Below are 16427 nucleotides of genomic sequence, written 5' to 3'. Positions count from 1 at the left end.
TCATGAGACAGTAGATACTCCCTCTTGCTTAATTACTAGTTTGGTACTAGTACACCTTCGTATCTGAAAACAGTTTTTTATACAGCATGTTCTAATCAGCTACTTACTTCAGATCTTGCAGAAGGTCCTTTGCATTAAGCATCGTTATTAAAGAGGTCGTGGCTGCTGGAATAATGATTATGGGAGTTCGAGACCCTGGAGAGATAATACAGTCACATTTGCCTGTTGTTTTTTTTTTGTTGTTGTTGTGGTTTTGGTTGTTCCCCCCCACCACCTTTTTCATTAAAGGAACTGTACATAAATTAAAACTCTTGCTTAACAGATCAAAATCATGGAAAAATATTCAAGGAAAATTGTAGTCAATCTTTTCTAAACTGAGGTTTTCGTTCACCAAAAAAAGCATACCCCTGTATCAGGACTCTCTAAATATGGGTAGGACCCATATTTAGCAAAACAGAATGCTGTCTGCATTGTTTGTAACTTCTTGTTAATAATATAAACTGCTTGTTTATATTATTGCTTGTGGTTCCAGCAAAAGATAGAGTAGGCACAATTCACACAAAAATGAGAAGGATCATGTAACTAAAATTGACTCGCCTTTTTTCTGGTTTGGAGGTGGTCTTGCTTGAGAAACTGAGAAAAAACAGAAAATATGGCAGAATGACTAAAACATAAATACAAACATCATTGTAAGGCAACATTTCAATGTTTTTAGTTGCAGGAGTGAACAGAGAAGAGTCACACTATCATCATTAGATCATTTTCACAGATGCAATACACAAAGTTGAAGAAGAGATTTATAATTTGGGTCTCAGTATTCAGAAGACAAACAGCTTTTGACTGTCTGAAACATGTTAGGACATGAGTCAATCTCTCCTAATTTTACTTAAACTAGACATCCCTCTCCATCCTCCTCAAAAGGTCAGCGCACTATAGCATTGACAAAAATCGTCAGCAATCTTGAAAAAAACTGCTTGTAGATCTTAAGTTCAATTGGGTTGAACCAACAGGAAGACTGCTGCATAACAAACTAACCTTTACAGACCCTCACCTTTTCATTAATAGTTATTACTGTACACAGTATCTGTAGGATTTAGCTATCCTTAACACATACAGAACTCTCAACAATCAAAATCTGAATTTCAGGCTTACTCCAGTTAATTTTTGATTGCAGTTTGAGTTACATAGCCTCTTTGGGTGCCAGAAACAGTGAAACTTGACAGGTATGGTAGCACTCAAGAAAAAAACAAAAAACAAAAAACACCAGAAGAAACCCACCAAACAAAAAAACCCCAACAAAAAACCCCAAACCACCAAACAACAAAAACCACCCACACAAAGAAAAAATACTGGCCAGATAGAAAACAAAGAATTCCCCCTACCCCCCCAATAAAATGTTTCCATTTCAGTCTTCCAAGTTGTGACCTCCTCAATATGGGAGATACTTCAGTCCGAAGTTGGAAAAACATATGTTTCTTCACTTTGGTGCTATTACTGAATAACCTGGCTTCCTCCAAATAGACATTTTATAGTTCAGTTTTCAGGAGTCCCAGCTTAAGGAAAGAACTGTTGTGCCTGATAATTATCATCACATGTGTTTATCCTAATTCACAAAATCAGAAAATGGTGAGTAGTAGAAAGATTGATGCAGACTAACTCAAGTCTCAACTGCTACTATGCACGACAAATTTCATTAATTGACTTCCAATTTCATAGCACCAACTTGTTCATGTTTATTTATGATGAACTGTTTCAGAAACTTCCTAGAACAGTATAAATATTCACAACACATAGTTGCCATTGTTGAAAAATTGAGACCATATCCTTAATTATCTTTTCCTGACACTGTCAAATGCACAGATATAATTGGCAACACTATATTGAACTACATGAACTTTACCTACCCAGGTTTTTTTGTTTGTTTGTTTGTTTAAATCTACATATCTCCCTAATGTAAAAATGTTCCTGAAAAATACATGGCAACATTAGCTGATCAACCCCCCAAGTGGGGGAATGGGGAGCATCTTTAAGAAATTTGATAGCCGTACCAAGCCAGGTTAGTAGAAAAGTTGGTACTGCAGAAAGATGCAGAAAAAAACCCTTAAATTAAAAGCACATCTCAAATATTTTTTCAAATCAGCATTGTACAACTGTTGTGTCCAATTCAACTAACGCTTATATGCACAGCAGCAGCATCCTGGAAATTGCACATTTTAAATACTTTGACTGCTAAGAACAGAGCAACTGATTTTTTTAAAAGTTCCAAACCCCAAAATATCATAGAACAGGCAGAAAGAGAAATCTTTTTCTTTTTTTTTTTAATGAAGCAGCATATACTTTTTTCACACTATACCTCTCTTCAATTTACAATATAGAGGCAACATAATGGATTAGATTGGCCTTAGAGAACTACAATATCAGTATAGCCTATACAATGTACAAAAAATACAATTCTGACAGTTAATGTCCATGAAGTCACAGCTAGCAGTAGGGACCTGTGACAACTCAGACTTCTGTTCTTGCCACTACTACCCTTTCCATACTGCTGTCTGTCAACTCCATTTGCATTATTATACTTAACAGGGCTAGTGAGGTAAGTATGACAGGTAGCACGACTTTTCTAGTACCAAAAAAACAAAGAGAAGAATCTGTGCACAACAGCATTTAGGTGTGATGAGAATATTCAGTATTAGAATAGATTTTGGGGGAAGAATCATTTTTACAATATTAAGTCTTAGCATTAAATCCTGCTAATAAATCTCAAGGAATTAGCAAGGCACACATTGAAAGCATTTAGTAGTCTCCACAAGAATATACAGTACTCCAGCACTACTTCTAGAAAAAGTCTATTAATTTTAAAAGGTAGCTTTTTTCCCAAAAAACCTGTAATGTCTGCCTTCCAATACCTTCATAACAACTATCACCATCATCTTGTTCTTAAATAACACCTTTCACTTGAGACTTACATCCACCAAACCAGAAATTCTCTTGGTACGTAAAGCAGGTGCAGATATGCACATAGCTGTTTGGAAACACTGATCATCTCATACACTGTCTGTACTCTTACACTCTTTTAAAAACTCTAAGTGTTTCTCATTAAAACAAAACAAAGTACCTGTATCATTCTGTCTTTGAGATTCAATCCGACATACAAAATTGACTTGGTAGCTAAAGTCTACTAACTGGGAATTAAAAAGCCAGTTGAAGATTCTGGCCCCATTACAAATACCTAATGTGCCAAGAAGTGTGAAGAAGTAATGATAACACATTCAGAGAAAGACTTATTTCTACTATATTCATAATAGAAGTAATAATATATCTCTTTTTGAGATTAGCTTTTCTATTTAGGTTGTTTCTCCTTGGAGTATTAACCAACTCTTATTATGGATTTGAGCTGGCATTTGTGAACTACCAAGTCAACAACCAAGAAGTTTGTCACTTTTTAATTTCACTAGCACATCATTTCAATGGGCTAATTGGGCAACACACTGAAGAGAATCAACCCAAGCCCCATGGTATAACATTAACCAAAAAGTTATGTGTTACTTCCAATACATATGCAGTTAAAGGCCACAAATAAACAAGTCCCACGTCATTCTTCAGCTAACTAAAGTTTTAAATAGTACTTCTTTGAAACTAATTCATAACAGAAGCACAAATGATAGTAGGCTACCTTACCTGGTCGTGGTACAGGCTGTGCTGCTGGAGTTTGTGTTTTTCGAGCAGAAGCACCTTCCTTTTAAAAGACAGAAGAGGTAACATTAATAGCTGGCCTTCTTGTCAGGTACATGGGTTTTTTAAATGAACACAGAGCTACAGAGGGTATCATGAAAATGAGGCCAACACGTTTCCATTAAAGAGAGGAAAGGAAATAGTGAAAATATTCAAAACTCTTTACAGATTCTGTTTCAGAATTGGTGAGGACAGACAACCTCGTAAGCTTTTACAGGTTTACATTTTAACCATCAAATGCCAATCAAACTTTTTTCTATATTCAAAGAAACCTTTTCTATTTATAGTATTGTTTCATTTTACCAATGATCACTTTCACCAAGGATTAGTAATGTACATGTAAGCAATTGGCTACAGAAATTTCAAAACAAGATCTGCTTATGCTCTGGATGGAAAACTAGGACCAAGAAATTGCAATGCCTTCCTGCCTTGAAGAGTTTTAGTGCCCAGAAATAGCACACTCATGATAATTAGTTCTGCTCATGCCTTATCCAATTACCTTAATTTAACAACAAGACACGCACTACTATTTATTCTTGTTAACTCTGCAGAGTTCAACACACCAGGTAAGAGAACAGTGAGGTCACACATGTCTGGTCCCAAAGCAACAATGAATTCCTGCAAGAACAAATTCTGTTCTCAGTTACTGCTGTGAAACCTCACTGAACAAAACATGTATTACTAACAATATTACTAACACTGAAAAAAAAAGGCTAATATATTTCAGCCACTTCAGTTTGCAAGGCTGACAGAAAACCTTTTAAGACGAAACTATGAATTCTATCTAAAAATTACTTAAATGCTATATGAAGCATATCCTAAAACTGTGAGACGCTCAGAAAGGTCAGAAACCACTCTGGGAAAAACCTGCTGGAAAGGACTCCAATATGGCATTATCACATTTGCATGTCCATGTGTAAATAACAATATGTTTTGTAATTCAAAATTGAAAAAGCTAATGAGCAGGGGACTACACACAAGCAGCCTCAAGTTCCATGATTTAAATAACACTTAAAGCAACTCCTTTTAAGTTTCCACCATGAAAGTTAAAACTCTGTTTTTTATCTCAAGAACTGTGAAGTACAAATAGAAGAGAAGATCACTTGACAAGCCCTTAGAAAACACAAATTTACTCAAAATGTCTCTTCCCTGAGCTTTAGTCAAAGCCACCCATGTTTAGTTACTATAGGCTGGAGTTGACATTTGGTACAGCACGCAGCTTTCGTAACTTTTACAGTCAGCAACCTCCTATTAATCTTCAGTATAAGGATTTAAGCCTGCATTGCAAGAAATGGATTAATCCCAAATTTTGCTGTACTCTTTTCTGATTATTAAAATACCAACATCTATGTAGGGCACTTGAGTCAGTAACTGTTATTTTAAGACTTACTTTTTTAATATCTGAGAAAAGGTATTTTTGCCCATGTCCTTTCATAAAAATTACTCAGAAAATGATAAAAATCAAAATACCACATTCTAAAAGAGCAGCAGGAAAGGCTGACTACCTTTGAGAAAAGCCTTGCGACTGAGAAACAGCAGCTCTTTGAAACAACATCAACTTTCTTTTAACCAAGAAAGTGGAAATAAAACATTTTGCATTTGTTTCTATAGAAAAATGTCAGTTTCTGTGTGAAAAGACTGTTCCTGTGGTGCACTAATTACACATTTTGAAGAAACACCAAGAATTCTCCCATAATATCTCCTTAAATTCACAGCACTTTATGAAATGGAAAGAAAAACATCAAGCTAAAGAAACATCATTTCCTGCAATGCTAAGTTTCAAGTTTCTAAATCCAATTCCGTTTGGATGCTTAACTATTACTGTCTGCAGTCCCACACATCCACTCCTCTTTCCTCCCCTACATAATCAGTAATGCAACTTTTGTGCCTCCCCTTCCACTTATTCAGTGCCTCCAATGTCTCAAAGAGACCCTGCAGTCCTATGGCAGCTGCAACAAAGGGAGGGAACCTGAAGCTGGTTTAGAGATTCTAGAGTTTTTAGAAATTATTGGTGAAGAATTATAACCAAATTATAACCGTAGCTTTGCTTTGGTTTCCATATGACTTGTGCTTGCGATTTCTCCTCTTCACCAAAATGTCCATAAAGCACCAGAAAATACATAGAATCAAGCCTAACAAAATAACTGGCAAATTATCTATTTGGGAGTTTTTCATAATTTCCTCTTAATAGTCTTCTCTACAGTGATTAACTGGAAACTTAGTGCAGAAGCCTAAAACAAAAAGGCAGGGCTTTGAGAACATTGCAGCTGAAACAAAAAAACCAACCCCAAAACAACAACAACAACAAGCACACACACAAAAAAAAAAAAAAAAAAAAATCACAAGAAATTATCTGATTAATGGTAGGAAATAAATTCATTTAAATGAGTAGGTACAAAAGACAGTTACCCCTTCCATGCCTATGACCTTCTATCTGTAAGAACAATTTCTGCAATCAATAATGATGGAGGTCACAGCTCTTAGTTCTGCAAATCACTGTCTTAGACTGTGATAATTTCATGGATGAACCTCTGCTCACACCTCCTGATATTCTGGCATCTTAGCACAGAAGCTCAGTTATTACCTACCGAAGGCATAACATGTATCCTTTGTAACTGATTTACATCTCTCTCTATGATTATCAGTGACCTAATCACCACTTCCTACCATGTAAAAAACTGCAGACAATGTAGGAAAAGAAGCTCTGATCAATATTTTAACCACATATTTCTTAAATGGTTTGTAAGGAGAGAAGTATACTATTTAGATGAGGAAAAAACAAAAGTACAGAGCAGTGATGGTTGACAAGATACACTAAGTGGAGAAGAAAGCCTGCTTTCAATAAGGAAGTCATTGGCAGGATAATTTTGCTAACATTTCACATTGTCCTAAAAACAAAAGATGCCAAGTTTAGATACAGAATTAATGCTTTTCAAAAGCATTCAGATAGGAAAAACTTATATCTCTATGACAACACACTGATTTATGATACAAGCTCTGTTTACAAGGCAAGTATAACCACAGAGAACTATGTGCTAGGATTTCTCCCAGAGGAAAAGAAAATAGTTGACAGAGTAAACTTCATAGCTGGTTCATTCAACTACACAAGGTAAGTGCTGCTGGTAATTTATGCCCCTTGTAAAGACAGCAGCTTATTTCTCAGTGAGCACACAGTAAGATATTTCAAATCTTCAAATGTGAAGTTTTTAATGTAAAAGTTACTCTTAAGTAACTAGCACACTGCAAATTCAAACTCCAGTTAGGGGAGGTTTTGTTTGTGCAGCTGTACCCTAAGCATCAGAAGCAGCAGAAATCACTGCTTAGCTATTTAAAGAACATTCATTTCCTCAAAGTTTCTGAACACTTCACAGTTTTGCTCAAAGATGACATACCTAATTCTTATGCATAAGCTGTTTGAGACCGTTAAGGAGTATATTATGAATATTCATAAGTTGAAACTAATTTAGTAACAAAACCATGTAATTTGAAAAATAGAGATCTTCTTTAAGACGACCACTTAACATCATATTTTAATCAAAAACATATTACTTTTAGTTGTGCTGATTTACCATAGAAGGTTATATATAGTTTACTTATAATTTACATTAAATACATGAGTATTTAACCATTCAGAAGCGACAACCTGACATAGAATGAAATCAGGAAAACAGATACCAAAAGCTTCATACCTTCCTAGATTTCATTGCATCATCTACAGATACACTGCTGTATACGCGTTTCAGTGGAATTCATTCCATTTCAGTACTAATGTTTCCTATCATATTGGACATTTACAAAATCCCTGCTCAAAAACTGTTTTTGTTTTAGTGTATGCTTTCTGCTATTTAGCATTGTCCTACCTAAACACCTAAAAATACTGGTTTGCAAACCAATGCATGAATAGAAAACAGGTTAGTACATGTGAAAAAAAGAAAAAAAAAAAAATCAAGATTCCCACTTATAGTCAAACAATGAAAAAAACCCTCACATCCTGAAGGACAACTGACTTCTACTATTATTATACACCCTGGAAATCAAGCTCTGAGTGTGTTCTTTTCTTCCCTCATTCCTTCATACAATTTCTATGTTTGTCTTAAAAATTTCAGACACTGCTGTGTGCTCTGATATGTTTTGTGAGTGTAAACTATGTTTACAATAACAAGAAGCTTTAGGTCTATTGCCTAAAGTCCCTTAAATTTGTATTTCTGTATACAGCTTACTTCACATCTTTCCTTTCACATGTGCTTTAATTTTCCCTTCTCTGCTTCTACATTATACAGGCAAGTTGCAATGTATTATGCAGATGCAAATTGTTTTGGACAGATTCTTACCACACTTGTCTGTCCTCCAATATATTGAATCCTCAATCCATTTTAATGTAAAAATTTCAACAACTTTTAAAAGATCTATTACTTGCAAAAGTAAATCTGAGATACTGCATCTACACAGACAAAAAAAACCTATCTAACAGAAAAGTAAACTATGGTCAATCTATGGTTTTATTTAGTTATCCAACAGTGGGTGGTGATGTTGGTTTGTTTTTTTGTTTGTTTGTTTGGTTTTTTTTAACAGCTTCTAAAACCTTCTGCAGTGTCTGTTAACCTTTTTAATTAAAAAATAAATCTGTCATTCTTTGTGTTAATTTGCAAAAATCACCAATTGCCAATATTCATCTGATACCAGGACCCAACTAGTATTTTTCTAGATTTTAGAAAAAAAAAAAAAAATATAGGTATTTTAGATACCTAGTACTTTTCTTAAGTCTAAATGAGCATTAACATCCATAGTGAAGTTACTTCCACTCATTTCACAGAATGGAATCAGAAATTGCCTGAACATAAACTCATGCTACGTTTTAGGAAATGAACCCTTGTGTTTTAAGCAATAGAACATGTTATATTGGTAGAATTTTTTCTTGGAGGCACATTTCACACACCCGCTAGTTTACTCTCTTGAAGAACAACAAAAAAAAGCTATTAAAAGTTTCCTATTGTGGCTTCGCAAGGTACAAATAATGGAAGGAAAAAACCTCTATTTCATTGCACATTCACTAACCCAACTGGTTTCTATATAGAGATCCACACAGTCTGTAATATTTTGACCTTTTAAAAAAATGTTAAGAGCAATGGATAGAATTGACAATTTGATGCCATCTTGTGGCTTTTTTAATTTAGTAAATTTAATTTCTATCCTGTTCCTTTATAACATTTAAATTAGTACAAGATCTTTACCCATAAATCTAAAAATTATTAGGCAACTTGCAGTCTTGAACCTTTGAAAATTCTAGTAAAGCCACCCTAAAGAACTAGGGCAAAATCTAAAACTACTGCATAGTTAAAAAGAATATTATTTTTCTAGAAATGAAATCTTGTGTACATCGATGTATGACAAACAGCCAAAACAATGGGATGACTTCAAAAACAGATATCTAACAAATGGTCCAGATGCCCTACTTTAAGCTTGATAGAAACATCTATCTATTTCATATAAACAGCTTGGATTCTGAAAACATAGGGCTTTGCTCTAAAAATTTAAAGCCCTTACAAGCCTTGGGGTAGGGGGGGGAAATCTTCCAAAGAACTGAGCAAAACAATCCAACTGAGTTGCTCTGCCTCTGCAGTCTTCCTAATAATTCTTCGACTGCTGTTCATATCAAGAAAATTTTAATAATATTTTAACTTTAACTAGTGTTTCACATCATTCTATTTACACATGAAACTGGTAGAGCTTATTTGAATACTTCTATGCACACAAATCTGCATGTGCAGCTCCCCAAGACAGATATTTAAATAATAAATTGCAAGCTTTTAACTGCCTTCCTAATTTTAAACTATGCTGCAAAAAAACCCCAGAATTTGATAACAGGATCTTAACTATTGTGCAAATACTGCTAATACCACAGTGATTTCGACTTCCAATGCTTGTAATACTAATAAAAAGGTCATTTCTACTGTTTGCAGTTTCAACTTCCTTATAGTCTAGAAAAGAGAGTGGGAGTTTAAGTAGAATTAAAAGTATTTTTGTAGAATGAATTTAAAAAGGGGAAAAGTTTACCATTATTTATCAAAGGCTTCTGATACCAACTGCCTAAGGAAAATAACACCATAGCTTCACTATTTCCTACTTCGACAACTAAAAAACTGATGTGACAAGACAAAAGGGGTTAGTCAAAATTATAATTCATATTTATTTCAAAATACAAAATTGCTTATACTGAAGATCATGTCTTATCAAGCATAGTTTGAAGAAAAATACCAATGGAAGACTGCCAATCCTCAAATTCAGTTGCAAGGAAGAAACCTCAATGCCCACCTTCTTACAAAGATAAGGCAAATTTCATTATAGTTTTCAAAATACTGTTAAAGTTAGTACTTATGATAAATTTCACAAGTGTAAGGAAATCAGATGTAGACAGTCTCTTCTGAATGAGTACAGCATTACAATGATGGAGGAGAGGGAGAATGGAGAATCAAGGGAGGGTGGCAGAAATAAAACTATGCTGATGTCATCAAGGGACTAAAACTTAGAAATACTAATACTTGTTATTCCACAGAATTCAAATTAAACTTCTGTTTACAAATCTGGTCCTTTATTAATCCATTACAGCATTAAAACTGACAAGATTACTCAATTCTGGAACACTGACACTGTAAAACGTAATAAAGAACAGGACTGATGGCTTTTTCAGTAGCAGGTTAGGCCTGGAGATCAGTTTCATTGGAAGCCATGAAAAAAGCTCACTGCAATTTCTTGTTCGTTACAACCAGATTAAACGAAGTTTGTTTTAAACATGGAAAAATATGACTGCATTAACTGGACTGCTTACAGATAGCTTAGGCAATATTCTGGTTCTGCAAAGAAAAATGGTTCTAAGCAACACAAATCACAACTGAATCTAAACGAATACTGTAGTGACTTGTGATCAATTATGGACAAAACCATATGAATATGCTAAAATAATAATAAAAATTACTGGAGATGCTTCTGGAAAGAGTTAATCAAAGCATCAATTACTGAGATGCCTTAAAACTTAAATATTACCCCTAAAGCTAAGATTTCAAAACATTCCTGAACAGTCTTCATGAAGTGTGCTACAGCTCCTCCCATCTTTATCCTTGCACAAAATATCATTAAAGTTAAGATCTTAGTCTTGAATTTAATTCACTCATGTAATTTCAAACTGTTGCTATTGAAATAGCAATTTTGAGCTATGGAATAGCTATGGAGCTATTATTGAGGAATGTTGGTGACAAAGCCAAAGTAAACATGTAAGCACCTCCATTTTTCTGGGGAAAAGCTGTTTTCATCAAAAAACAACTACTCTTAATCCTGAGAAAACTCCAGAGGTTTTGTTTGTTTGTTTTAAAAATAAAGGCCTATCTATAATACACCTACCTATATTTATTTAAATGACTCATTCCCTTGAACTGAGTGAAAAGACAGAAGCAGACATCACTAAAACATTATTTTTGCTTAGAATTCTTTCCCTTTGGGTTAATTATCTGAGCAGCCTCACGCATATTAGTTAGCAATGAGTAAGATTTTTGGCACAATTTGAGAATAAAAGGATTGTTTCATCTTTCTCAAAAGTCAGGTGCAAAGGTTTATACACTACTGGTTTTCTGTATACTAAGATCAGAATATGCCACATCGTTTCAATAGAACTAGAATTTGCATAATTGTGAATTTACTACAATTTGCTAATGTTTTAGTCTCCAACTTTCAACTTCACACATTCATGAATCTCTAGTTTCAATACTACCTGTAACCACAAGTATTAGTCACTCATATGAAGTGGGTTTTCACCAGAAACATCACAAAATATGGGGCTCGAACAATTCATTTGCATAAAAGCACTGCTGACATGCAAACTCTAAACATACATAGAAAAGCACTGTTGTTTTTCTATTCAGATCCTGCTTTGGAAATGCTCTTCAAGGGAACAGTCACATGTACATTAAAGAAAATCTTGCTCAGTACAGAGCAATGGGAAGATCCCACTTAACACCTGCAGTCAGTGAGCAATAAATTTGCAGAGGAAAAGGCTTAAAAGACCTCAGAAAGGTTCCTTTGCAACTTCTGGAAAGACTCATGAAATGCTTCGTGTGTGAAGAATATTTTCAAGAGCTCTGCAGGTGCCTAAATGAATGCAGATGGATCCTTAACTTCTGCGTGAAAATTTTTCCAAAAATCCCAAACTGAACCGAGACCCAAGCAACTGATTAACTTTGTGATGCTGTTCAGCACCTCAGTGCAACAGAAACTGTTGAGGCTCTTTGCAGACTCCCCTTGGTTATACTGAATCCTGTTGCTAGAACAGCAGATGCTGCAATATTAGAATTCTAATACATAGGAAGCTATTAAAGATCTTGGATTTTTTTCATGATTGCTTGTTCAACAAATTATCCAGCACTTTTTCCCCAGTTGTACCTCATCCTGATGTGATCTCCTCTCCTTTCTATTCACTGAAAAGAAGTTTTAATATTATTCTTCCATACCTGTCCTGGGTTTGACTGGGATAGAGTTACTTTTCTTCCTAGTAGCTGGCATAGTGCTGTGTTTTGGATTTAGTATGAGAATAATGTTAATAACACACCAATGTTTTAGTTGTTGCTGAGCAGTGCTTACATTAAGTCAAGGACTTTTCAGCCTCTCATATTACCCTGCCAGCAAGGAGGCTGGGGTTGCACAACAAGCTGGGAGGGGACATAGCCAGGACAGCAGAACCCAACTGGCCAAAGGGATATTCCAAACCATATGACATCATGCTTAACAATAAAACTGGCATGAGTTGGCCAAGGGGTGGGCAGCCACCAGCGGGCGGTGAGCAATTGCATTTTGCATCACTTGTCTTGTATATACTTTTATCATTATTATTATTTTTCCTTCCTTTTCTGTCCTATCAAACTGTCTTTATCTCAACCCACAAATTTTACTTTTTTTCCATTCTCTCCCCAATCCCACTGCAGGGGGAGTGAGCAAATGGCTGTGTGGTGTTTAGCTGCCTGCCGGGTTAAACCACAACAGTACCTTCCCAGCTTTCAGAATCCTAGCACTATGGTTATATATTACACTATGTTACAAGAAAACATAATTATCATGGGTGGTCATGGCCAGAGAGATGAAAGCAATTTTCCAAGTAATCACCTTGGAAGACTTAAAACATCAGGAGAAAATCCTGCAACTGTCTTCCTTGAGAAGCCAATGCACAAAGCTGAACAGTGGAGTGATGAACTCTTAGTTGTTTGTGTTGCCTAGAAAAGTAACCGCTGAGTTCAAAACCAGCATATGAGCTTTTTCAGGATCAAAAGCTTGAGCTACAGCTATCATAAATTGTAATAAAGAAGCCAAGAGATAAGAGGGCTTGAGCGATGACAGTAATGATTGTAAGAATACACTGGACTATAAACACTTTGACATGGAAAGGTCTATTTTGAACTGTCACAGGCCAGGGAAAAGTGTACAAAAACGTTCTATTGCAGATTGTCTTACACTCAAGCCTTTCTCCTTTACAAATAACAGATAAATCTACTATGCAACTTAAGCTGCAAAAGAGTAGGTGTTTTTTTTAAACTGCAAAAGGTGATGATCTTGAGGTCTGCTATAACTGGACCAAGCTGCTAGTAATACTAAAGTACAGATCTGTGCAGACAATTGAGTAATACTGGTAATGAAATTTATGTTATCTCAAATTTTCTTCTTAACTTTTTGTATCTCTTTACTTTGTGAGTTGTATCCTAAGACACCCCAAGACAGTCTTGTTGGACACCCACTTGCTTCACTGGCTACAGCAAAGTCAAGTGATAGCAACTCTACATATAGGAAATAAAGTACTATAAGGCGGAACAAAAAAAGTTTATTTATACCAGTTATCTGTGCCATTTGCAAACGCAGTAGTAATCCTCCAGCATAACATCTGTTAAAACCCTCATATCAACAAACTGTAGATTGAGACAGAGCAGACTGACTATCTTGGGTGCTGGTGATAAAAATAATTGACAAAATATTGAGACACAAGAGATCTGTACAACATCAGACAAGCAAGTCAGACACAGAACAGTAATTTACTGCCAAAACTTCTGAGTTTAGTCCAGCATGGAAGTCTTAGGATTTCTGGACTTGCATATGCTGCAGTTATCCACACACTGTAATTCCCCCACACTGGGAAGAATAAACATTTTAGTCTGTTTACAAGATAACTAGAATACTGTCTTCTAAACATTTGTCCTGCCCCAGCTGCATAAGTTCACAGGTTTGTTTCCACTGTCATATTAAAAAAAAATAATAATATTTTATCAAAGACTGGAAATTAACCAAAGTAACACCATATTCACAAAAAAAACCCCAGATTTTGTCCTGCTCTTATTCTACAGATCTTATTGCTTTAACTCGTTTTAAAAAACAGACTGAAGAGAAGAAAATGCATTGTGTACCATAAGGATGGGAAATAAGTCAAATCAGGATGCAAACTAAGGTTTTTGGTGGATGATGGTGGGGGGAAGATGGGTGAACAGACTTTTTTGTTTGCTTTTTAACACTGTGGCTAAGCACCCTTGATCATAATGGCAGCAAAAGGTATCATTTATCCATGGTAAGAATGCAAATTCAGTCATCTCCCCCCTTGTCAAATGTCTAATTTAAGCCTTACATTTACAGTTTGCATGATCAGAAAAGCCCCTGTGAAATGTTTGCCAAGCACTATACATAAAAACAGCATTAATTCAAGATTAAAACACATGGGAACAGCAACAAAAACTTCAGACAAAGCTTTTTGCAATAAAAGCACCTCTAGCCAGGGGGATGGGACAGGGCATACTCGCATTACTGCTAGCCCAGATGCTGTTTGCCACCTCCTTTCGTCATATGCAACAACATAATGGTCTGTGTCAACAGGTTGATAATGTGTTCAGAGGAACTGATCGACACTCAGTTTTGAAATCACAAGAAGCTGGGAAATCTGACAAATAACAGTCTGTCCCCAAACACAAAGTTATTGGCCATCTTGTGACTAAACCTTTATTTCAGTAAAAATACTAAATCCAAGAGAAACCAACTATTTTGAACAGACACAAAATACCTTACATTTTCAATGTACAGGCTTGCTATATGGTGCCATATGAAAAAGCACTATTTTGAAAACTATTATGACTGGAGCCAACATTTCATTGCAATGTTTCTTTCTGCCTGGTGATTTGATACACTTGTATCAAGTAAAACAAAAGATTTCAGTAGCTTTAACTTCAACGAAAACACATCTATTACTGGATCAAAATGTTTACATTCAGATTTCAACAAAATAAACAGCTCCTTGGAAACATCTTCACACATTTTAAGTCAGGGCATAGAGGCAATTTGGGATTCAAAAGAATATACATACAAACTTCAAGAACCAAGCTGATGAAGTTCATAAGCAGTGTATGAATAGTAACTCAATCTTAGTATTAAACTTGAGGAGTTGCATAGCTTCTAGCTTCCCATGCTTTATATACATAATACAGTAAAACATCATGGAAAAAAACTTGTGCTCTTCAGTATCCTCAAGTGGCTGCTCCCACCACTACAAAAATTCATCACAGCATACCTTTCTCAGTACGATAGTCTGAAGGCTGAGCATTTCCAAAATTTACAATAATAGCATCCCACTTATACCAGTCACAGTAGCTCTGACAAACTGTCCTCTAGACTATCTAGACCTTTTCCTTGGACTGCATTATATAAAAGTTTCACATACACCCCATCATAATTAAACACCTAGAATAAAAATGCAATGGTTTTGGTACTGTTATATGCCATTTATGGTCCTGTTCTCCAATTTTCTCTCCCTCCAGCTTTCCCAGTGAGTTCAATTGCACTACACACTTTTCACTGTAGAACTCTCATTCCAGAACTCTGTTTTAATTAAAATACAATTTTATTAACAATTATGAAGGAGCACTCAAATTAGACCAAAGCATTCCTCCCTCCACCTTCTCCAAGTAATTTTTACTCAGTGCAACTAGGTAACTCCGAAAGGCCTGAAGTTTCCCTCCCTAGGTACAGATGTAAACAGATTAAAAAGTTAAAATGTTTTGCAGGGATCACTACTACACAGCACTAAATCACACTACTGTACGTGTGTCAAGGTTTAACCCCAGCCAGCAACTAAGCACCACGCAGCCGCTCACTCACTGCCCCCCCCACCCAGTGGGATGGGGGAGAAAATCGGGAAAAAAAGTAAAACTCGTGGGTTGAGATAAGAATGGTTTAATAGAACAGAAAAGAAGAAACTAATAATGATAACACTAATAAAATGACAACAGCAATAATGAAAGGATTGGAATGTATAAATGATGTGCTGTGCAATTGCTCACTACCCGCCGATCGCCACCCAGCTAGTCCCCAAGTGGTGATCCCCCGCCCCCACTCCCCCCAGTCTATACACTAGATGTGACGTCACATGGTATGGAATACCCCGTTGGCCAGTTTGGGTCAGGTGCCCTGCCTGTGTCCTGTGCCAACTTCTTGTGCCCCTCCAGCTTTCTCGCTGGCTGGGCATGAGAAGCTGAAAAAGCCTTGACTTTAGACTAAACACTACTGAGCAACAACTGAAAACATCAGTGTTGTCAACATTCTTTGCATACTGAACCCAAAACATAGCACTGTACCAGCTACTAGGAAGACAATTAACTCTGTCCCAGCTAAAACCAGGACAACGT

General features: G+C 35.8%; 1 protein-coding gene across 1 annotated transcript in view; it reads right to left on the bottom strand.

Annotated features, from left to right (window-relative positions):
• The window catches only part of CDC73 (cell division cycle 73), a 119126-nt gene that overhangs the window by 19851 nt on the left and 82848 nt on the right, over positions 1–16427 (bottom strand). Inside the window, exons 11-13 of the mRNA XM_030033874.2 lie at positions 3679–3736; positions 598–633; positions 108–195 (exon numbers count right to left, since the gene is read on the bottom strand). Coding sequence (XP_029889734.1) covers positions 108–195; positions 598–633; positions 3679–3736 — 182 coding nt within the window. The remainder of the gene's footprint in view (positions 1–107; positions 196–597; positions 634–3678; positions 3737–16427) is intronic.

The sequence above is a fragment of the Aquila chrysaetos genome, chromosome 12 (genome assembly GCF_900496995.4).
Source record: "Aquila chrysaetos chrysaetos chromosome 12, bAquChr1.4, whole genome shotgun sequence".
In the NCBI taxonomy this organism is placed as follows: Eukaryota; Metazoa; Chordata; class Aves; order Accipitriformes; family Accipitridae; genus Aquila; species Aquila chrysaetos.
Note: the sequence above shows the minus strand (reverse complement) of the source record. Positions and strands in the feature narration are given on the sequence as shown.